Source organism: Manis javanica, chromosome 11 (genome assembly GCF_040802235.1).
Source record: "Manis javanica isolate MJ-LG chromosome 11, MJ_LKY, whole genome shotgun sequence".
Taxonomy (NCBI): domain Eukaryota; kingdom Metazoa; phylum Chordata; class Mammalia; order Pholidota; family Manidae; genus Manis; species Manis javanica.
In genome coordinates, this window is record NC_133166.1 from 67849174 (window position 1) to 67874204 (window position 25031).

General features: G+C 44.6%; 1 protein-coding gene across 8 annotated transcripts in view; it reads left to right on the top strand.

The window, feature by feature from the left end:
* The first annotated feature begins 2676 nt into the window (after positions 1-2676).
* PTPRJ (protein tyrosine phosphatase receptor type J) overlaps positions 2677-25031 on the top strand; it is a 240142-nt gene continuing 217787 nt past the window's right edge. For 7 of the 8 annotated variants that reach the window (XM_073216568.1, XM_073216569.1, XM_073216570.1 and 4 more), the window contains exon 1: positions 2678-3123. In XM_073216568.1, the coding sequence (XP_073072669.1) occupies positions 2860-3123 (264 nt within the window). In that variant the 5' untranslated portion in view covers positions 2678-2859. Of the gene's footprint in view, positions 3124-25031 lie in introns of all 8 variants that reach the window. The other variant, XM_073216573.1, reaches the window with a different exon arrangement.

Sequence of the window (25031 nt, forward strand, 5' to 3'; positions counted from 1 at the left end):
CCAGTTATAGGATAAACAGTGTCAGTGTTTTCCATCTTGCTTGATAGCAAGAATTACCCAAGGAACTGGTTAAAAGACGGATCCCCAGGTCTCATCCTCTGCAGCTGATGGAAAGGTACAAAGTCTATATTATTGCAAGCTACCAGGCGATTCCTATCAGGCAATTCTGGAGCACATCCAGGAACCCTCCACTCCAAACTTGGGGTTTGGCTCTTTTGTTTCTTTGTGTACCTGGCCCCCATTCAGTAAAGCTTTAGCTTTTGCTTGAAGATGGACATAATTCAAAGGTCAGATATTACATATTCTCAAAGGGAATGTGCCCTGAACTTCGCACAGCAGATATATAGCCTCAAAAGCTGTTTGCAAGTGGAATTGGTGTGTGTGTGTTTGTATGTATGTATGAATGGGCATATATTTACTAGCTTAGTTTGCTATTCAAGGAATGCTTTCAATTCAACTAAATAATGATTATTTGAGTGACCGTTATGTGCTGGGGATACAATGATAAGCAAGATGCAGGCCCCATCTTCAAGGAGCTTACTGAAAAGTCCAGTGAGGAAGATGGTCAAATGAACAGGCAATTACAACACTTTGGTTACATGAGGTTAAGACAGGGAGCCGTAAGAGCATGGAGGGGGAAGTGCACTCAACATCTGGGAAGTTCTAGGGTTGGGACATCTGAGGAAGAGACATATGAATTGGAATCTAGTCTCAAATCCTTTTGTAGAGTGAATGATCCTTCCCTAATTTATCCTTGTGGAAAAATGAACTTTCATATGGTAACCCTGGATACATTTATACAACCGGGCAGCTGCACAAATATTGAGTTCCTGCCTTGGGCAAGGCACTGAGTGAGGTGTTGCAGGGCAACCAGGGTGAGAAAGGCCCAATTCCTGCCCTCAGGGGGTTTATACCACACCTACTCAGGATTAATTTCATTTCTCATATAGATTATTAATCCAGTGGGATCTGTTTATGACTAACAGGGAGTTTATTATTCAGGTTTTAACTCCTTTAACTGAAAAGACTATTTATTCTCTTTCATCACTATGGTGAGGAAGTGGAGGTCCAACCAACACTTATGTGCTGGCATGTATTTTATCGAGGAGAAAATCAAAGGGCACAATGGAGTCCATAGAGTTGTTTACAGACCCAAGCCGCAAAGTTGTGGAGGCCTGGATGGATCTTTAGGGTCTGTAGGATCTGTGAGTATCTGGGACAGCTTGCACTAAGTCATGCTTTCCTTCCCTCTGGGCATCATGGACACGAACACCTTTCAAACCTATCTCTGCCCCAGGAAAAGGAGGAGGCAGGGAGGAATTCCTTGTGAATTGTGATAATTATGTCATGTTTACACAAAACTTGGCAAGGTATTTAAGTCAACAGGAGAGGTCCCCTTACCTTCTGAGCTTGTGTGTGTGCGGTCGGGTAGCAACTATTTAGGGCTTTTGAATGAAGGTGTGCTACCATCTTGCAGACAGGTACGAGGGCTGTCTGGAGGCAGTGTGGACACCTGTTGTTTGCACCTTGCTGCACACAGAATCCAGCCCAGACTCATTATTCAAAGTTTCCCACAAATATGAGCCCCTCCACCCCCACCCCCACCTTCTCATTCCCTGTTTCTCAGAAGACCAACTTTGGAGCATCTGTCTACTGCTTTTTGCCAAGTTGCTCCCACTTCCTGAGGTGCTACCCACCTCTATCTGGTGAAATTCAACCCATCCTTCAAAGCCCAGCTCAGGTGTCACCTCTCCGCCTCCTTGGAATTCATCTTCCCCTCCCCAGGAACTCCTTAGTTTGGCCTTATCTCTAATTACTTCTCCCTGGGCAACGGGCCTAGGACCCAGACCTTCTGTTCTCTCCTCTGTGCAGGGTATAGTTTTAACATCTGTCGTGATCTTCACCCCCTTTCAGGTGTGGGCTTCTTTGACGGTGTGATGCAAGCTGCCAGGAGAGCTAATGTTTACTGAGGCCCACTGTGTGTCAGCCCTAGTATTCAGGACTTCTCTGCCCATTATCTCATGGGATCGTCAGTCGAGTCTATCCAGGTACTAGCACTACCTTCATTTCACAGATGAGGAAAGGTGTGCCCAGAGAAGTGAAATGCCTCTCCGGAGGTCACACAGCTAGTACTGCGTGACTAGCAGAGCCAGGCTTACCATACGCCAGAGCTGGAGTCCTAATCACTGGACCCGCTCCAATGCCGGCTGTCTCCGCGGCCTGGGGATGGGGGCGGGGAGAACATAACAGCACATCTCCTACAATTTAGGGGTTCAATCAACCCCGAGCCTGATCACCAAACGGGCTTTTGCGGGGTTGCTGTCCAGACACAGGCCTGGCTGTTTCTCAGGGTCTCGGTCCACATATGGAGACCCAAACCCGGTCCGTGGAACAGCGCGGAGGCTGCGGTGCTCGTACAGAGAAGTACCGGCTCGCAGAGGGCGGGTATGCCGGTGGCGCTTCCTCTGCCGGCAGGAGGGGAGCCGCCAGGGCGCGCACGGGGCGCGCCGCCGCCCCCTCCCCGCCGCCCACCCGGCCGGCTCGGCGGGGGCGGGGGCTGCAGCAGGAGGGCTGTGAGGGCCCCCGGCGCGCTGCAGCCACCCGGCCGGCCCGGGCGGGAAGAAGTGATGAATATTCAGAGGGGGAGGAGGCTGAGTGCTCGCTGCGGCTCCCTTAAGCCCCAACCGCCTGACGCGCGGAGGAGGCAGCGGGAGCCGCCGGTGCCGCGAAAGCTGAGATCAGGGCGCCGAGCGCGAGGGGTGGGCGCCGCTAGCTCCGCCCCGCGAAGCTCCTGCGCGCCCAGGGACGCGTCCCCTCCGCGGCAGTCGCGCCAGGCTCCGCCGTGTGGCCGCCGTTGCCATGTCCCCGGGGAAGCCCGGGGCGGGCGGAGCGGGGACTAGGCGGACCGGTTGGAGGAGGAGGCGGCGGAGGTGGCGGCTGGAGGCTGCGACAGGGGCGCCCGGGCTCGGGCGTAGAGCAGAGCCGGACTCCCGGATCCCGGGCACGTACCAGGACGCGCGGGAGATGAAGCGAGCGGCGCGGGAGGCGCAGCCGCCTCCGCGCTCACCCCGGCTGCGCTGGGCTCTGCCGCCGCTCCTCCTGCTGCTGCTGAGCCTGGGCCAGGTGAGCCGGCGGGAGGGCCCGGGCCCGGGCGGGGGGCGGGGTTGGCGTCCCCTGCACCTGCCTCGTGAGCCCCACCTGCGGGCTTCGCGGGCGCCGGCGGGGGCCTGCGTCTGGAGCTCCCATCTTGAAGGGCTTCGCGGGCCGGCGACCGAGCCGCTTCCCCGGCTGCCCAACTGCAGACGGGGGCTGCGGGAGCCGGGGTCCCGGGGTGCCCGCTGCCTCCCACTGGAAGCGCCCGCTCTGGCTGCAGGCCGCCTCTAGCCCGGCCCTTCCCGGAGCTGGTCACATCTGCACGGCACGGGCCCGGCTCGCCCGCCCGAAGAGGCCCGAGGGGGGCGTGTTTGCGAAGGGGCCACGACGCGGAACCGAGCGTCCTGGCCGAGCCACGGCCGTCCTCCGACCCGGCCTTCAGGGGCCCGAGGGGCTGGGCCGAAGGGCAGCGGCGGTTTCGGGGAACCGGGCAGGGCCGGGCGCCGGGCGGCTGGGCGGCCGGGCGGTGGGAGAGGCCCGGGACCTCTGGACCGAGGGCACTGCTTCTGGGGAAAGTCCCCAGCCCCGGGGAAAGCTGAGACTCTCAGGCTTTTCTCAAGGAGGACGGTCCTCTTCCTGGAGAACCTGCTTGCTTCCTTGGGTGTTTAATTCGTGCTTTGTGGGCGCGGACTCTAGCTTCCCTACCCCCCACCGCCCTGTTTTCTAGCTTTGCTTTTCAGATAACGCCGGGCTTGGCGTTCTGGTGACCAACCTTTCTGAAAGCGCCGTTTCATCCTCTTGGTATTCCCATTGGGGATGAGGCAGAGCAGCTGGGGAGGCGTTCCCATTTCACAGATGGGGAACTTGAGGGAGGGAAGTGAAAGGAGCATCATCGCCTAGCCCTTTGCGCGGGAGCTGAGCAAGCGGTTTGTTATCACAGCCTTCTAGGAGCCAGCTGGGGTCTTGCACTGCAATGGAAGGTGGTGTGGTGTTCGCCCTGCTGTGCGTTTTGTTAATGAAAATCTTGCTTGTTTTATGCAGACAGCAGCTCTAAGGAGATGATGTTTGAAGCCTGGGAAGTGAGTTAATGGCTGGGAGGAACCTGGTTTCAGGGAAAACTTTTAAAGGACAAACACAGGATTGTCCAAGAGCAGAAGCATTATTAGCCTTGGAGCAGCAATGAAGCCCAGCAGGCAGGATGAGAAGGGAGCTGGGGCTTGGGCTCTGTAGTAACTCTCTGCACCCGAAGGGTAGCAGTGGGTACTAATGTCCCCTCAAACCTCGGCAGGCTTTGGGAGGCCGTGTGATTTCCTGCAGAGAATGCTCGATTCGGTGTCAGAAGACCAGCTCCAGGGCCAGGCTTCAGGGCTGGACAAGGTCTTTAGTCTCCAGCACACTCAGCTGACAGCATTTGTAGGATGGGTGTGATACCAACTGCCCCACAGAATGGTTTGAGGGGCTTCCACTGACCAACGTCCGAAAGAGCTTTGTAAACATTAATGGGTGGGATTATCACTAAGGTGAGTGTGTATGGGCTGTCCTCTCCCTGTCCCTGTGGGGAAGTGCATGGAGGGCAGTCTAAGAGATTAAAAAAAATTTTGCCTTATGATTGACGATCTCTTACATCAAAGTTTATACTAAAGAAATGTTTTCCTTCATTTATTTTTTCATTTAATTTGGTACATATACAGATATGTGGGCATTTAAAATTTTATTTATTTATTTTTGCTTTGTAGTTGCTATCTATGCTTCAAATCAGTGAAAAATTTCTTCGGTAAATTTATTTCTTGCCCAATCCTTCCTTGTAACATAATGCCGCTCTTCCCTCATACCCTATTCAGATATTTCCTTCCTTTCTCATTTGTTCTGAGGAAACTCCAGATGTCTCTTATTTTTGATTTTTGAATACATTGTAAAGTAGGAAATCTAAAAGACTCTGAAAAAGTATTTTTGAAATCCACATTTGACAGTTCATTTTGATATCGGATATTTTCAATGCATTTTTGAGCTGGACCAGATTTTCAAAATAGCTCAAATTCTTTACTTTTTTAGATGAGGATATTGAGGTGCAGACACGACAGAGATCAAGCTGAGGCCCCCTGGGCAGGACCACGGAGGAGCGGAGCCTGGGGTCTGCCATGCTTGTCTGTGCCCGGTGTTTTCAGGATGCTTTTTTTTTTGGCCGTGTTTTCACTTTGCTGTTACTTTTTTTTTTTTTTTGGTGTCATTAATCTACATGAAGAACATGTTTACTAGGCTCCCCCCTTCACCAAGTCCCCCCCACATACCCCTGCACAGTCACTGTTCATCAGCGTAGTAAGATGCTGTAAAATCACTACTTGAATTCTCTGTGTTGTACAGCCCTCCCCGTGCCCCCCACACACTATACATGCTAATCGTAATGCCCCCTTTCTTTTACTTTGCTGTTACTTTTAACTGTAGGCACAACCCTACCTCACTGTGTACTCCCAAAACTGTAACTGCAAATTGAGTTTTTCAAAGTTAAGTATTTGAGATATTTGAGGCTGGAAGTAATATTTAATATTTCTGAAGTTGTGTGGTTAGGAAATGTGGGTGAAGGTGTCTATTTCTGTAACACTGGATTGGTTTTGTGAGGTTTGGATAATGTGTGTGTCTAAATGGAATCAACTATAGCAGGTTAAAAAAAAGGACAAGTCATGGAAAAGACGAAGCTATGTTTGGGCATTTATGAGGAAGGGGTGTGGAAGCTGGAACCCGGAGATGCTGGAAAACTCAGTGCTTAGTAAGACCAGAAAAGCCATTTTTGAACCTGGCATCCCATTCCCATTCTTCAAGACAGGAAGGAAGGATGGTTGGAGATGATTCCAACATGAGGACTTTGTTGGTCTGACTTCACCCATTCTCGTAGCAAGTTTGCACACCAATTTTGGTTTATGTATATGTTTTAGGCAATGTGACAAAGCAATTTCCCCCCTTGCCACCTCCTCTTCAGAAATGTAGTTTTGACAGATTCTTTAAGCTCGATAGTGGGCTGCTTTAAAATGAGGAAAGAAAAAAGCTAGTGATCTGTAGCTGCTTTGTTGCTCATATAATTGTTTTGGATTTGCTTCCCCCCATTTTTTTTTCCTGGTGAAAAAATATTTGTGTTTATTATCTATTACAGCTAATCCTTAAGCCTGATTACCTTCATCCAGGATCCAAAAAATACTTTGACTTCTCTTTAAATTGCTTGTTAAATTCTCATAAGGGCGACTTCAAATATTTTTTGTTTCTCTTCAGAACAACAATGGAAAAACCAAACGGTCATGTTTTGTTTGTATCCAGTGTAAGAAAACGGAGCAAACTTGTTTATGGTCAGACTGTGATTTTGACTTGACTTCAGGTTTAGCCCCACGATAAAGATAACCATGGAATACGCAAGGTTTCCTGAGCAGGCAGATCCTGGCTTCTCATGAGTCATTTTGATCAGCTAAGAGGTTATTTGGCTCCTAAAAGTAAGTTTTGCGTGGGGTTGAGGCTGAGGCAGGGTTGCTGAATGACTGTAGGCCTGAGTTTTGTCAGCATATCATTAGCAATTACTTCTTAGTTCCTTTGCTACTTGGTCAAAAGAATTATGTTGAGTGTAGGATCAGAGACAGTTTGCTATGTTATTTCCCTTCTAACATAATGCTGATGATAGCATTATAATTAATAGGTAACATTTTCATGGCAGGTACTGTGCTAAGGGTTTTAATGCGTTATCTCATTTGACCATATCAGAAATACTAGGTTCTGTTCATATTCCTATTTTTCCTGAGAGAAAACAGCCAGAACTTCAAAGATTCATAACTGGTGTGTGATAGAGCCAAGTCTCCGTTGCCCTATTTTACTATCCTATGTGTAAGGTGTCTTGTGTTCTAGAGGGTTTCAATGTGCAGCCCAGAGATGAAGTGACAGACTTTTGTGGTGGACAGTCTTGTGGTACCTGAACCCAGATTGGTCAGGGAATCATTTGGGGTTTTCTGCATCTCAAACCCAATAGGATCTGTTCCTTTGGTCACAAGGATAACCCAGGTTCTCTCCTTCCTGCTCATGTTCCTTTGGGAGCCTGAGTTTATGAGGCAAGCCTATCTTAGTGGAGACAAAATGTGATCTGGAGTGGAAAGACCTGGGTTCAGGTCCTCGCTCTGCCACTTATAGCTATATAAACTTGGGCAAGTTCCTTAACCTCTGTGACTCCTCATTTCCTTATCTGGGAAATGGGACTAATACTTCCTGCTTCACTGGGTAGTTGAAGGGATCAAGTGAGTTAGAAGAGGAAGTACTGTGTGAAATCTAATGCACGATGCAATTGCCAGTTGTGGTTGCTGCTGTTATTTGGGGAGAAGTGGTGAGGCTTCAAGTCATTAGTTTATGTAACATTTATCAAGTAGTTATGTAATGAAAATTTATCAGTATTTTTCACTTGCAGGAATGCAAAATGAACTTAGGTCAGTCACAAAACATTTTTTTAATGTTAAGAATTATTTACTTTAGGCCTTATTAGTAAAAATGGTAAGTTGCTTATCAAGCCCTTGATATTATATAGGTAGAGTGAAGGTAAATGTAGTAGAATGGTAACTAAGTTGGTTTAAATTTAATAAGTTCATCTAAAGAAAAATGTTGAGTAAATAATTATGTAAGGGTGATGTGGTTATGGTAAACTTGTAAAGGTGACGAATTGCTTAAGTTTGGGAAATACTGAATGCAGGGCAGACACTGAATGGAGGCCAGGGTGATGGGCAAGAAAGAAAGGCAGGCTGAATTCCTGACTCTCACAAGCCTTGGAAGAGAGACATTACCCCCATCACCCGCAGCCAACTGATCACATACAGGCGGTGCGTGAGAGGTCGTGGTCATCCCTTCGGAGAGAGAGTGTAATGATGAGGCAGAGTCCCCACATGGAGATCCTGGAGTGGCAGGTATCTCAGATCAGAGAAGTCCACTCTGCAGGTTTGTCACCATCACATATGGCCTTCAGTGGCTTTTCTGGACAAGAGCTGTAGGAAATTCGTTATTACTTCCTTAGTAGTGATAGCTGTGGTATTCCTGTTGTCTCGGAATTTCCATGGCATGTAAATGCTTGGATGGAGGGGTGGTGGTTCTGAGATGGAGGATGGGGGACATTTTGAAAGTGAAGTAGTGTCAGCTCCCACAGAAGGTCTAATTTTAAACATGCAGATAATTTTCAGTTCCACTTTTCCTTCTTCCTATTAAAGGGAAGCAGTACCCTGTTGCCATTTCTGAGGCTCGAGCAGACAATGTCAGTATTATGCCATAAACTGTCTCCTTCTCTAGGGCAGGAATGGGGTGGGGTTGTTCTGGTGCCTGTGCAGGGTCCCAGCCCAGTGTTACTTCATGACTTCGGAATAAATGAGTGAATATTAAAACTTAGCACCAATATGGAGTCTGTAACATAGTGGTTCTGAGTCTTTCTGGGAATGGGAGGTATAAGACCTTTATAGTATGCAAAAGGGAAGAATCCTCTCCCCAAGAGGAATGTATATATTTACAATTTTGTATCTGATTTCAGGGGTTTCATAGACTCTTTCAAAGAGCCCATAAATCTCAGGTTAAAAACCCTCCAATTTAAAACTATATAATGTTAGAAAAGTATAACTCTTCTTCAAGGATAACCACTGTGGGAAAAACAAAATTCCTGTGTAATATACACAAATATCTATTTGCATCTTTTAAAAAAGTTACATTAAAGAAAACAAATGTACATTACATTCTAGTTAGCTTTTTAATTTACTTAGTTGTCTTGGAGATTATTTTATATCTGTACCTATAGTTTGAACTCATTCTTTTAAATGACTGCCTGGGTATTCTGACGTGTGAATTTACCTTAATTTATTCTATCAATGAACATTTAGTTGTTTTTAGCCTCCCCTTCCCCCCTTTTACAAATCATGTTTCAGAGAATGTCTTTTATGTGTATTTATTGTGACTTTCACAAGGATGTTCATAGGGGTAAATTTCTAATTTTAGGATTGCTGGATTAAAGGGTACATGTATCTAGAAATTTGATAGCTGTTGTTAAGTAGTCCTCCAGAAACTTTGCCGCAGTTTGTACCTGTACTCACAGGCTTGAAAAGTGTCTGTTTCTCCATACCATCACCTGAATGGAGGATTGTTAAGGTTTTAAATGTGTGCTGGTCTGAGAGATGAAAAATTGTATCCTGTTGCTTTTATTTACATCTTTAATTTTGAGTTAGTTGAGCATTATTTCCCAAGTTTTGGGCCATTTGCACTTTTTCTGTTGTTGTTAACCCCTTGCTTGTTTAAAAAAAAAAGTCTTTGTTATCGATTTGTATAAGCTCTCTGGAAACTAAGGAAGTCATTCCTTTGGCTCTCATTTGTGTTGCAAATATATATATTTTCCAACTGTTTTAGATGAAGCCCTTGTTCCTTAGGAACTCAGAGGTAAATAATACCCCTGGGTGGTGAAGAGAATATAGAACTTGGAGCCAGACTGCTTGGTTGGAATCCTGTCTCTACCACCTAACTAGCTGTGTGATCTTGGGCAGGTACCTTAACCTTTCTGACCTTTGATGTTCACATTTCTAAAATGCTAATGATAATAATAGGACCTCTCACATAGGTTAGCTGGATAAATTGAGATCACATTCTGTTAAATTCCTTGTAAATGCATATAGAAATGTAAGAACAATATTTAACAAAATAATCCATTTACTTAAGAGTTAGGTTTTCAAGTTAGTGCAAAAAGGCCATAATGTGAATTGTCAAAATTGTGCTACACAATCTTTTAAATTGGATTAAGAGATTAAATCTACAATGGATAGTGTGTATGGTATATATATAAATGTATAACATGGAACAGTCCAGGCTTCACTGATAGCACAATTTAAATTATGTTTCTTTTTGACAAGTGAATATAATTGAATTAATACAGGTTAAATGACTACTCAATGTGGTTGTAAAGTGTCCAGTGTGTTTCTAGCCCCAAAGGAGAGTAGGAATATTGACGATGTCCCTTGTAAAAACAGGGTCCTCCTTATATTGGCTTGAGCATTTCTTATCTTGTGACCTGGCCGGCTCTGGCTGTGGCTGCCTCCTATCTCTGGGTACATTTTCTGTAGGTGCAGTTATTTTATGCCACCAACTGAAAGCTTAAAGATAATACTCTTTGGTTGTAATTGCAGGAGATGGGAGGCCGAGGGAATCAGCTGACTTTGCCACCTGTTTCCACAGCAGGAAGGTGATCCTGCATTTCTTGCTGGTGGCTGAGGGGTCACCATGTTTTCATGTCCTTGCGTCATGGGCTGCTTCTTTCCTCATTCCGAGCAGATGACACTGGTAGTCCTGTTCCTGAGCCCTGGAGATGGAGACCTGTGAGGAGGTGGTTGTGGTTGTGGAGGGAGATTGTTGCCCAGCGCTTGGTGCACTGGCTTTGGAGTCCGACAGATTCAGCTCCTCCACTTCTAGCTGTGTGGAGCCTCACTTATTCTCATCTGGAAAATGGGGGCAACAAGAATACCTACCTCATAAGTCAATTGTGCAGGACTAAATGAATCCACACAACAATCTCTTAGCATGAAATAAACCTTCAAGAGATATTAGCTGTTGTTTTATCATGTTATTTTGCTGGAACACTGGCATAATTCAGCACTTAGATCAAAAAATTGTTTTTTTACCTTAGATTTCAAGGCCCCTCAACATATATGAGCCCATTCAGGTGTCATATGTCTTCTGCACAATAATAATGTATAAGTATAGCCAGTTTTGAAAATAACTCAAATTTAGAATTAGCTTACAAGAGGGAATTGGGCAGTTGAGTCCCCTACTTTGGTTCATATGTAATTAAGTTGAACCATATGAAATTAATGTTTCTGGTTCTTTGAATATCAGTATCTGTATATGGTTCCACCTAATATGTTCCAGAAAATGTGCTTTTTAGGGTGAAGTTTCAAAGACCAAATCATAGGCTTACATGCTGTAATGGAGTGCATTTAAAACTGTGGGTCATAAAATCAATTTAGTGAGTTATGATCAGCATTAAAAATGATAGAAAATAGAGTTTGCTATATGTAGGAAGGTAAGTATTGTGTCATAAAAGTTGTTTCAGTTATAAATACTTTGTGTGTGTGCGCGCACACGTGCGCGCTGAGTTGCATATATAGTGAATTTCTTATTGTGGCTTCAGTCATTGCCCAAAAAACTGGAAGTCATTGTTACATATATATGGAACCGAGTGGTGAAAGATGGGGGTAGGAGGTGGAGGTGGAATGTTGGATAGGAGCTGGAGGTGGGTTCTGTTCCCAGAAACAGTGGAAAACCTGTGTAAAGTCCCCAGTTACACATCATCACTGCCCCCATGTGTAGCTGAAAACCATCTTGCAGTGGCTGGTGCAGGAAGGACCAGCTTCTGGAGAGGTTCGTTAGGAAGAGAGTGGGTCAACTGAAAGCTGAGGAGGACTTCCCTTAGGTAGTTGCTCTTCTGGAAACTTCCAGGGCAATGCCCAGTGGAACAAGCTATTGGCCATCCTCTGTGTTCTGTGGTTACTGGGTTCCATAGAGAGTGAACACTTACTGCTGACTATGTTGTGTACATTGAGAATTTAGGACCACTTCCCAGGCTCTGAGGTTTCACCACCTATCTTAAGTACTGGGCCACTCAGACTGGGCCTTGCTTGGCCTCAGCCCAGAATCTTTACCTCCAGGTCACATTGCCCACCCTCCCCATGCTGATGCCCTCTTGAGGCTGTTGGCTTAGGTAGCGGAGGATCCTGATCCAGAGGTTGATTTGAGTCCATCTGGGTTCTGGATTTTTATTTTTTGATATAAGGAATTAGAAATATAGGTAAATAAGAGAAGAAAGCAAGATTACCTGTAATGTTCACTCCTCTAAAGTTAATTCCAGGTACCATTTTGATGGATAATCTTTGTCTTTTTTAATGCTTGTTCTGTCTCTGACTCTCTGTCTCCCCTCACCTGATCCATCCATTCATCCATCCATTTGCGTATCCTAAAATAGGATTACCTCCTATACATTTTGTTATTTTATTTTTGACACAGTAAGGGTACCCCAGGAAGTCAGAGCATAAACATGAGCCTTCTTCCTGGAGGGTCACTGTTACTCTATGGAAGGTATTTTGAAAACAGACATGGACTTATTATAGATTATATACCAAATGTGCGTCCAGAATTTTTCAGCAAATACAGGAGACAACAAAGAAACCTCAACTCCTCAGACCCTCAATTCACTTTTTTCTCCTGGGCAGTTTGTGACAGTTTATGAAGTAGGGACAGTATGTTACAAACATTTTCCCTTGCCAGTAAATATTCTTCTCCTGTATAATTTTTAGCTGTTGCATCCCACTGAAGTATATGGAAATACCTTAACTTATCTCATTTGTCCTCTGATTGGTCCTCTAGTTTATATCCACCATTTTATGCCTTGATGGACACTATTCAGATGACACTGTGATTAAATCTCAGAACATATCTTTGATTGTCTTAGGATAAATTGAGATAATAAAAAATAACAATAGCAGCTATCATAGGTTGAATATTTGTTACAAACTGTTGTCAGCACTTTGTACATAGTAACTCATGTAATCCTATGACAGAGGTACAGGGAAAGAAACAGGCCCAGAGAGTTAAAATCCAGTCCATGGCCACGTGCTGTGCCAGAACATCACCCAGCTAGTTGTAGGCTCCCTTAGGGCATGAGGACTATCTACACGGGCCAGTGCATGTCTGAATCCTGGGAGGGCAGCTGGGCTCCAGGGCCATTCACAGGTGGGAGGGAGGCTATCTTCCTGTGTGATGGTGGCACATGGACATTTGCTGCTCAGAGCCATGGCGCAGCAGGAACAACATGCTTCTCAAAGCCACAGAAGATGAGTATCTTTGCCATGGATTTTAGGTGGTGGAGCCAAAAGTGGTAAAGGCTGCCTGAAACTTTGGGGCCTTGGCTGCAACTAAATGGATGCCATAGTGCATCTTGTTGGGGCCTTGGCCTTCCTGTTGTGACTGAATTTGGATTTCATAGAGCTTGAAATTGGGCATGGATGGCATGACTTCAGGGTGTTCTGTAAGAAGACCATGGAAAAGAGCATGGGCTTTGGTGACAGCAGAGGCATGGATCCACATCCTGTGGCTCTGCTCTCTGCCCAGGTACTCAAGCTTCTTAGAACCTGTTTTGTCACTGGAAAATAGGTGATAATTGCAGAGCCACGGGTTGTTAGGCTTAAAGGTGGGAAGGTGTGTAAAGCAACCCAGTCCAGTTTGTGGCACTTGGGATGTAGACCCTTAAACGTTCACTCCTAGCTCACCCCTCTCTGTTAGAATACAACACATCCTGACTTTGGGGCTACAGCTGCCATGTACCCAAGGTTGAGAGCTGCTGTGAAGGTTTTCAGATAACTTCTGCTGGCCTTGATGCCTCAGAGTTTTGTTGTCTCAAGTGGTCACCAAGTCCCACTGGGTGAAGAGAAATTGTGGGGGAAGGAGGGGTGAGAGCTTTTATTTAAGATGCGTCAGTGTGTCTGAAGATCTCCTGTGCTCACCTAGAACCATAACTCTCTGAAAAAGGGTAATGTTAATTATGGTAGAGATGAAGCTCTCAAGTGAGGGACCACATATAACCAGCCAAAGCCAGCCTAATACTGGAGAAGAATAGTGACTTGCTAGCCCTTTTTCCCTGCTTGTTGAGCCATCCCAGCCCCTCAGATCCTTACCTCAGGGAGGTATTTTTAACAACCACTCACCATCTCTTTCAGGTTGAGCACTCTCCAGGCTCTTTTTCTCCTAAGTGGTGACACCTGCACCTGCTACATATATTTTGGCCTTATCAAATGCCCATCTTTTGACTTCATGCCTCAACCCATTTCAAGCTCCTCTCATCGGCAAACCACTCTGCCTGATACCACCTTTTCCCTTATTCTTGGTCCTGCATTCTTATTATAGTTTAGACCTAATACTGAAGTTGTTTTCATAGCTCAGACCTGGGCTTCTCTAAAATTGATAATAAACTCCAATTTACCTTCACAGTATTTATCTGCTGGGAGCCCCTCCCTCTGGCAGTGGATATCTGGCACTGTGAAGTCAGCTTTGGTGATGGTTTTGCTCTGGGCTCGCTCATGGGGCTGAGAGACAGTATGGTGCAGTGGTGAAAAGCCCAGGCTCTGGAGCCAGATGCCTGGGTGGGAATTCCTTGTTTCTTCTTAACTGTGTTGGTTGACCTTTCTGGGTCTGGGTTTCCTCAACTATAAAATAGTAGTGATAAGAGGGCTGTTCAAGGAAGTACACAAAATAAGGTATGTGTCACAAAGAATTGTTTAGCACATAAATATTAGAAAAGAAAAAAGATGACGTGTTGGCTGGGGAAAAGACTCAGACCCTCAGCTTCTGTCTGACCACCGAGTTTGTGACGAGCCTTTGATTTTTTTGGGAAGATGCATGCAGTACTTAGCTGTTGCGCTCCCCTGGAATCTGGATTTTAGGTACTAAATAATTGTTTAAAAAAACCCTGAGGGGAGGAGCCAAGATGGTGGCGTGAGTAGGGCAGCAGAAATCTCCTAAAACCATATATATTTTTGAAAATACAACAAATACAGCTATTCCTAAAAGAGAGACCAGAAGATACAGTACAACAGCCAGGCTACATCTACACCTGTGAGAACCCAGTGCCTCACGAAGTGGGTAAGATACAAGCTGTGGCCTGGTGGGACCTAGGCACGCCCCCCACCCCAGCTCGCCGGTGGGAGGACAGGAGTCGGAGTAGGGAGGGAGAGGGATCCTAGGACTGCTAAATGCCCAGCCTTAGTAATCCGCACTGGGAGCGCAGACACACAGTGTGTGGTGTGCTGGATAATAGGGAAACGAAACAGTAAAACCTGTGAGTGGGTTCCCATAGCTGGCACCCCTGGGACAAAAGAAAAGTGAGTGCTTTTTGAAAGTCTTAAAGGGACAGGAGCCTCACAGCTGGACAGAAGCGTCTTGGCACACTCAGCCTAGCAGCTGGGAGTCCCGGGGAACTCTGGGCACCCTAACCCCCTGGACGGCAGCACAGCTCTAAGGCCCTTCACGGTGATAAATAGCCTCCTACCCGTTCCACCTCCGGTGTGGCCCCACCATAGTGGAGCAGCAGCCTGAGACCAGCCATGCCCACAGCAGCTGTGCAGAGCCTCCCGTGTAGCCGCCAGGGCCAGACTCAGAGACCCTGTGGGTGTGCAGCTGCCCAGCACAAGGCTCTAGGGATCGCCGTTCTTGCAGGAGAAGAAGGCAACGAGCAAGTGGGAAGGTACTATGTTCTCCCAGCTGACACACGTGACAACTGCCCATGACTATTTCTATCGCCATGAAAAGGCAGGAGAATTTGATCTAGACCAGTATCACAGACATTCCCTGAGAGGGAAGCTGGGGAGATAGATTTAACCAATCTTCCTGTAAAACAATTCAAAATAAAGGTCATAACCATGCTGATGGAGCTGCAGAGAAATATGCAAGAGGTAACGGATAAAGTTGGGAGGGAGAATACAGAAATAAAACAACCTCTGGAAGGACATAAAAGCAGAATGGATGACGTGCAAGAGGTTGTTAATGGAATAGAAATCAGAGAACAGGAATGCAGAGAAGTGGATGCAGAGAGAGATAAAAGGATCTCCAGGAATGAATGAATATTAAAAGAACTGTGTGACCAAAAGGAACAATACCTGCACTATAGGGGTACCAGAAGAAGAAGAGAGAGAAAAAGGGATAGAAAGTGTATTTGAAGAAATAATTGTTGAAAACTTCCCCAACTGGGGGAGGAAATAGTCACTCAGACCACGGAAGCACACAGAACTCCCAACAGAAGGGACCCAAGGAGGACCACACCAAGACACATAGTAATTGAAATGGCAAAGATCAAGGACAAGGACAGAGTATTAAAGGCAGCCAGAGAGAGAAAAAGGTCACCTACAAAGGAAAACCCATCAGGCTATCATGAGACTTCTCGACAGAAACCTTACAGTCCAGAAGAGAATGGCATGATATAGTTAATGCAATGAAACTGAAGGGCCTTGAACCAAAAATACTGTATCTAGCACGATTATCATTTAGATATGAAGGAGGGATTAAACAATTCCCAGACAAGCAAAAGTTGAGGGAATTTCCTCCCACAAACCACCTCTACAGGGTATTTTAGAGGGACTGCTCTAGATGGAGGCACTCCTAAGGCTAAATAGATGTCAAAAGAGAAAATAAAATCACACCTAAGAAAGCAGACCAACCGAATACTAACTAAAGGCAAAAAATAAAATCAACTACTCACAAAAGCAGTCAAGGGAAACACAAAAGAGCACAAAATAAAGCACCTAACATATACAGAATAGAGGAGGAGGAATAAGAAGGGAGAGAAATAATCATCAGACTGTATATAATAGCTCAATAAGCGAGTTAAGTTAGATGGTAAGGCACTAAAGAAGCTAACCTTGAACCTTTGGTAACCAAGAATCCAAAGCCTGAAATGGCAATAAGTACATATCTTTCAATTATCACCCTTAATGTAAAAGAACTGAATGCACCAATAAAAAGACACAGTAATAGAATGGATAAAAAAGCAAGACCCATCTATGTGCAGCTTACAAGAGACACACTTCAAATGCAAAGACATGCACAGACTAAAAGTCAAGGGATGGAAAAAGATATTTCATGGAAAGAACAGTGAGAAAAAAGAAGGTGTTGCAATACTACTATCAGACAAAATAGACTTCAAAATAAAGTAACAAAAGATAAAGAAGGACATTACATAATGATAAAGGGCTCAGTCCAACAAGAGGATGTAATCATTATAAATATATATGCACCCAATATAGGAGCACCAACATATGTGAAACAAATACTAACAGAATTAAAGGAGGAAATAGAATGCAATGCAGGAGCACCAATATATGTGAAACAAATACTAACAGAATTAAAGGAGGAAATAGAATGCAATGCCTTCATTTTGGGAGACTTCAACACACCACTCACTCCAAAGGACAGATCCACCAGACAGAAAATAAGTAAGGACACAGAGGCACTGAACAACACACTAGAACAGATGGACCTAATAGACATCTATAGAACTCTACACCCAAAAGCAGCAGGATACACATTCTTCTCAAGTGCACATGGAACATTCTCTGGAACAGACCACATATTAGGTCACAAAAAAGAGGCTCAGTAAATTCAAAAAGATTGAAATTCTACCAACCAACTTCTCAGGCCACAAAGGTATAAAACTAGAAATAAATTGTACAAAGAAAGCAAAAAGGCTCACAAACACATGGAGGCTTAACAACATCCTCCTAAATAATCAATGGATCACCGACCAAATTAAAATAGGGATCAAGCAATATATGGAAACAAATGACAACAACACAAAGCCCCAACTTCTGTGGCACACAGTGAAAGCAGTTTTAAGAGGAAAGTATATAGACATCCAGGCATATTTAAAGAAGGAAGAACAATCCCAAATGAATAGTCTACAGTCAAAATTATAGAAATTGGAAAAAGAACAAATTAGTCCTGAAGTCAGCAGAAGGAGGGACATAGTAAAGATCAGAGAAGAAATAAAATTGAGAAGAATAAAACAATAGAAAAAAATCAATGAAACCAAGAGCTGGTTCTTTAAGAAAATAAACAAAATAGATAAGCCTCTAGCCAGACTTATTAAGAGAAAAAGAGAATCAACACACATCAACAGAATCAGAAACAAGAAAGGAAAAATCACGATGAACCCCACAGAAATACAAAGAATTATTAGAGAATACTATGAAAACCTATATGCTAACAAGCTGGAAAACCTAGAAGAAATGGACAACTTCTTAGGAAAATACAAGCTTCCAAGACTGACCAAGGAAGAAACAGAAAATCTTAACAGACCAATTACCAGCAACAAAATTGAAGTGGTAATCAAAAAACTACTCAAGAGCAAAACCCCTGGGACAGATGGATTTACTGCAGAATTTTATCAGACATACAGAGAAGACATAATACCCATTCTTCTTAAAGTTTTCCAAAAAAACGGAAGAGTAGGGAATACTCCCAAACTCATTCTATGAAGGCAGCATCACCCTAATACCAAAACCAGGCAAAGACCCCACCAAAATAGAAAATTAGAGACCAATATCCCTGATGAACATAGATGCAAAAATACTCAACAAAATATTAGCAAACCGAATTCAAAAATACATCAAGAGGATCATACACCATGTCCAAGTGGGATTCATCTCAGGGATGCAAGGACGGTACAACATTCAAAAATCCATCAATATCATCCACCACATAAACAAAAAGGACAAAAATTACATGATCATCTCCATAGACGCTGAAAAAGCATTCAACAAAATTCAACATTCATTCATGATAAAAACTCTGAACAAAATGGGTATAGAGGGCAAGTACCTCAGCATAATAAAGGCCATATATGATAAATCCATAGCCAACATCATACTGAACAGTGAGAAGCCCAAAGCTTTTCCTCTGAGATCGGGAACAAGACAGGGATGCCCACTCTCCCCACTGTTTTTCAACATAGTACTGGAGGTCCTAGCCATGGCAATTAGACAAAACAAAGAAATACAAGTAATCCAGATTGGTGAAGAAGTCAAACTGTCACTATTTGGAGATGACATGATATTGTACATAAAAAACCCTAAAGACTCCACTCCAAAACTACTAGAACGGATATCGAAATTCAGCAAAGCTGCAGGACACAAAATTAACACACAAAAATCTGTGGCTTTCCTGTACACCAACAATGAACCAATAGAAAGAGAAATTAGGAAAACATTTCCATTCACAATTGCATCAAAAAGGATAAAATACCTAGGAATAAACCTAACCAAGGAAGTGAAAGACCTATACCCTGAAAACTATAAGATACTCTTAAGATAGAATTAAAGAGGACACTAACAAATGGAAACTCATCCCATGCTCCTGGCTAGGAAGAATTAATATCGTCAAAATGGCCATCCTGCCCAAAGCAATCTACAGATTCAATGCAATCCCTATCAAATTACCAGCAGCAATCTTCAGTGAACTGGAACAAATAGTTCAAAAATTCATATGGAACCACCTAAGACCCTGAATAGCCAAAGCAATCCTGAGAAGGAAGAATAAAGTGGGGGGAATCTTGCTCCCCAATTTCAAGCTCTACTACAAAGCCACAGTAATCAAGACAATTTGTTACTGGCACAAGAACAGACCCACAGACCAGTGAAACAGAATAGAGACTCCAGACATTATCCCAAACACATGTGGTCAATTACTATATGATAAAGGTACCATGGACGTACAATGGGGAAATGACAGCCTCTTCAACACTTGGTGTTGGCAAAACTGGACAGCTACATGTAAGAGAATGAAACTGGATCATTGTCTAACCCCATACGCAAAAGTAAATTCGAAATGGATCAAAGACCTGAATGTAAGTCATGAAACCATAAAACTCTTAGAAAAAACATGGGCAAAAAGCTCTTGATCATAAACATGAGGGACTTCTTCATGAACATATTTCCCCGGGCAAGGGAAACAAAGGCAAAAATGAACAAGTGGGACTATATCAAGCTGAAAAGCTTCTGTACAACAAAGGACACCATGAACAGAAGAAAAAGTCATCCTATAGTATGGGAGAATATATTCATAAATGACAGGTCCAATAAAGGGTTGACATCCAAAATATATAAAGAGCTCACGTACCTCAACAAAGAAAAAGCAAACAGTCCAATTAAAAAATGGGCAGAGGAGTTGAACAGACCGTTCTCCAGAGAAGAAATTCAGATGGCCAACAGACACATGAAACGATGTTCCACATCGCTAGTCATCAGAGAAATGCAAATTAAAACCACAATGAGATATCACCTCACACCAGTAAGGATTGCCACCATCCAAAAGAAAAAACAACAACAAATGTTGGCGAGGTTGTGGAGAAAGGGGAACCCTCCTACACTGCTGGTGGGAATGTAAGTTAGTTCAACCATTGTAGAAAGCAGTATGGAGGTTCCTTAAATTGCTCAAAATAGACTTACCATTTCGTCCAGGAATTCCATTTCTAGGAATTTACCCTAAGAATGCAGGAGCCCAGTTTGAAAAAGACAGATTCACTCACCCCTGTGTTTATCGCAGCACTATTTACAATAGCCAAGACATGGAAGCAACCTAAGTGTCCATCAGTAGATGAATGGATAAAGAAGAGGTGGTAGATACACACAATGGAATATTATTCAGCCATAAGAAGAAAAGAAATCCTACCATTTGAAACAACATGTATGGAGCTAGAGGGTATTTTGCTCAGTGAAATAAGCCAGATGGAGAAAGACAAGTACCAAATGATTTCACTCATCTGTGGAGTATAAGAACAAAGAAAAAATGGAAAGACTAAAACAGCATCAGACTCACAGAACCCAAGAATGGACTAACAGTTACCAAAGGGAAAGGGACTGGGGAGGTTGGGTGGGAAGGGAGGGTGAGAGGGGAGGAAGAAACGGGGCATTATGATTAGCATGTAAAATGTTGGTGGAGGTATGGGGAGGGCTGTGCAACACAGAGAAGACAAGTAGTGATTTTGCAGCATTTTACTTTGCTGATAGACAGTGACTGTAATGGGTGTTGTCGGGGGAACTTGGTGAAGGGGAGAATCTAGTAACCATTATGTTCCTCATGTAATCGTAGATTAATGATACGGGAAAAAAAACCTGAGGTAAGGATATGAAGGAATCAGCTCACAGTGTGGCTAGGGTGAACGGGATAGCTTCCTTTCCTGTAGAACAGGGTTTGTCACCCTCAGTACTATCAATACTTAGGCGCTGATAATTGATTTTTTTGGGGACTGTCCTCTGCACTGTGGGATTTTCAGCAGCACTCCTGGCCTCTGTTAGATTGCAGAAGCATCCCTGCCCCCCAACTTGTGAGGATGAAAAATGTCTCCAGATATTTCCAAACAGTCCCCTGAGGGTGAGAACTGTTGCCTGAGGCAATGCCTGCTTTGAAACAATGGCAGTTATTGATCATCTATGCTCAGGCAGTGAGATTTGGTGGGGGTCGGTGGGGGTGGGTGGTAGGGGGCGAGACTGACTGACTGACCTTCCATTCCCATGGATGTCACTGGTAAGTGACTTCCTCCCGGTTAGACTGTAGGGGAATGAATGAGCTTTTACAGATGTGACAAGTACCCAGGTTGTGAGTTCTCAAAAGGAGGTTCCCATCTGACCTCCAGCTTAGCTTGTTCAGTTCAGGGATGTGGTGGTGGAGTCGGCGCTCTGCTGGGTGGCTCTACATCTCTGTGTTGGTTCCTGTGCCACATTTCTGTCTGTGTTCTCAGAATAACCGATGCTATTTCCACCATGCATGTTCTGGTGATAATGATGCGTGTGGTGCTCAACTCTGCTGCTGGGGCTGTGAAGTTGAGGGAAGGGCCAAAGGTGTCAAGTTCCACAGGAGAGCTAGACCCTGTTCCAAGGAGTTCACATTGCAAAGGGATTCACTGCCAAGTTCCACCTCCCACCAACTCCTGAAGCAATTCTCAGCTTTTAGAGTGTTTAGAGGCCCCTGGCAGAAAACTAGAGTTAATGCCTTCAGACCCAGAGACTGGGAGACCTGCAAGAATGAGGTGGGAGGAGAAACCCAGGAAATATACTTAAACTTAATAAAAATGCCAGCCAGGGACAAGGAGGGTTGGCTTTCTGCACACTCAATGTTCATACAGCTTTTCAGGAAAACATCACTTTGTGAAGCCAAAAAAGGGCCCCAGCTCAGTGTTGGTCAGACCTGGTCAGGACATACTGTTGTCTGGGACTCCTTTTTTCTTTTAAAACCTAGATTTCAGCCAGTTATTTTGCGGTGTCCCCTGTCCTGTCACACAGTGTGCTGGGCTCTTATCTCATTCTTACAGTTGCCTTTAGAAGGGACTTGCTCCAGGCCAGGTATATGGCTGACAATCTGAGGCCTAGAGCTTTTGTGATCAGCTTCAGCTTAGTAGCTTTCAAAGGCCTGAAATTTCTTGGGTGCCAAATAGGGACAATAAACACCTTCAGAGGACTGTGATCAAGATTTCAGGAGAAAATGTGTGGAGGTCCCCAGCATGGTGCCTGATATAAAGAAAGTGCCCCATGAATGCCAGCTCTTATCATTTATTATTATTTCAAGTGTCAGTGATAGCCCAGGGCAACTGCTTTGATGGGCTTTTCCAGAAAGAGGACTGGTTTGCTCTTATCCAATCATTCAGTTAATCTCAGGCCCTGTTCATTAAATATTTGGGGGTGCAGCTGCCTGGGGTGGGTGCAGTTACCTGGAGAGGGCAGAGTCTGAGATTCAGGAAATAAAGCAAAACCTGCTCTCAGGGATGGAACTTGTGATCTCACAGCCTGTCTTCAAACCAGCTGAGCTCATTCCCATGAACAGGGTAGTTAATCATTATAGTAAGAATATAAAAAGGATCATCACCTTAAAGAATGTCATAGTGAGAAAGGGCCTTTGGGATATTAGACTCAGAGATAAATGGGTTCCAGTTTGAATTTGGGTTCACCTTCACGTGATTGACAGTGGCTCCTCAGGCCTTGCCTAAAGGGTTATCAGATCCCTTGGGACAGCCTAACTGCAGGAGAGAGTGCTGGCATTGATTAGTGATGTCTGTGGTGGCCACAAGAAAGGCAGGGGGTGGTGCACATGCTGTTTATTCATTCTCTTTGATTATAGTTGAGGACAGTGAGGCCTAAAACTTGCTCACTGTAGGGTCACCCAGCAAGTCATAAAACCACAAAAATCTCTTTTGGAAGGCATCTTGTAAGGGTGTCAGATTCTTGAGTTTCATCTCTGCAAAAGTGGTTTTTGCTTGACTGTCTTCAGCAAGGAGGAGCTGTGTTGGAAGGCAGTGCATTCTTTCTGGCCACCTCTCCCAGTTAGTACTTATTCCATCAGTGGGGAGAAGGCATTGGAAGCCCCGTTAAGAGGGCTTATCTTAACTGTGGCTGCTTTAGAAAATACTGATTGCAGGCCCACATTCCTGATCAGTGAGATTTGAATATCTGGGTGGATGGATGGGCACATACCATCCCCAGCATTGTTGTTTTTCCCAAACTCTTCATGTGATATTGATTTGTAGCCAGGATTGAGAATCACTGAGACCAAACAGAGGCCCAGAAAGGGCAGGATTGTCCGGGGTTATGTAGGGTAATAGCATAAGAAGAAGGAAAACCAGGGGCTAAAACCCTTTAAGAAGTGCTGATGGTACTCTAGGCTCTTTTACTTCCATGCTGAGATCTTCTTGTCCCACCCAGTCATGTTATTCCTCTGCTTAAAACCCTCTGTGGCTTCATATTGCACTTAATGTAAACCTAGATAGTGGCTTGCAGGACCCTGAACCTTGGACCTGATGACCAGCCCCCTTCCTTCCCTCTGACCTCACCCCATCCATCCGCCCCTTTTTATTGACTTCAACCGCATTGTCTCTTATAGCCACACTGGTACCCTCCCTGCTGTCCCTCAGGGGGCACTGGCTGCAGTGTTGTCCTCCAGATCTTCCTCTCTCCTTTTCAGTCCTCAACTTGCCCTTGCCCAGGCTGTTTATCCTATTATCCTGCTACCTTTCCTCTGTCATTAACACCTCCTGAAACTATCTTATTAGTTTACTGTCTCTGTTTCTCCACCACCTGGAATAGGGACTTCAGGAGGTAGGGACCCCATCTGGTTTTCTGTTCCATCCCTCATACCTAGCACAGAGCCTCCCTCAAAAAGATGAGTGTTGACTGGATAAATTGAAAGAACAACCCTGACACAGAGTTGGTATTATACCCCAGTTACAAACATCTAAAATCCCCTTTTACTGTCTGAGTCCCGTATTATTTCCAGTTATGTCATATTTTTACCTTTTGTTATGACAGCCCTAAATGTGTGTGTGTGTTTGGAGGGGATCATAGTAATCTTTGGGGGTTGGTCTAGCAAAATCCTTGCTCTAGTAAAAAGAGCACAGAATTTGAAGTCCTTTGGATCTGAGTTTGAATCCCAGCACCACCTCTTAACTAGCTGTGTGATTTGGGGAAACTACTGAACCTGTCTGAGGCCTTATTTTTCTCATCTGGAAAATGGAATCACACTACTATTGGTTAGCCAACATTGATCAACCTTCTATGTGCCAGGCACTGTGCTAGGTGCTTTATATGTTTCAACTGAGTGAATCCTCATGAGGTGGTTCTCTTCTAGAAAACACTGTAGAGAGAGGTTAAGCAACCAGCCTGAGGTTACACTGCTAATCAGTTGAGGGACCAGGTTTCAAGCTTTGTCAGCTTGGGTCCATAGTCAGGAAGTTAGGAGTTTGTGAAATCATGTTCAAATAGCCCCAGAACAGGTGGTGGTAGAGACACTCAATAAACATTAATTCTCCTTTGAATTTTACTCTCAAAACAGTTTTCTTACTGTTTTGTTTTCAAGTTGGTGACAAACCTACCAATTTCCTGTCTGCTGGAGGTGCTCACTTCCAAACACAGCTTCTGTTGACATGACATCAGGGACCATACCTTGCAGGCCCTGAGGGGTGTGCACTGTGTGTTGGGCCCTAGTGCTCAGGGAGGTCAGTGAACAAGTGCATTTTCCCATTAAAAACAATTTCTGCCTCAAGTGAGTGCCTACTTTGTGCCAGGCATTGTGACTATGGCCAATCAAATGAAAACAATCATTCTTAGTCCAATCACCCCAGCTCATCAGCCCTCCACTCACCATGTCTTGTCACCTCAGCACTTTTCTTGGTTGTGATCATTCAAATTAGAGATGCAGACTTGTGGCTGGAATGGGCCTTTGTTAGGTGTCACCTTGCTGAGGCATTTCTGGGAGGATTTGCCCTGTTTTGATAAACAGAAGCATGAGCAGTCAACGCCACATTCCAAGTGGCCTCCTCATTGTGGGGCAGGTGTGTGATCTCTGTTGGTAGGAGACCAAACAGCTTCAAAATG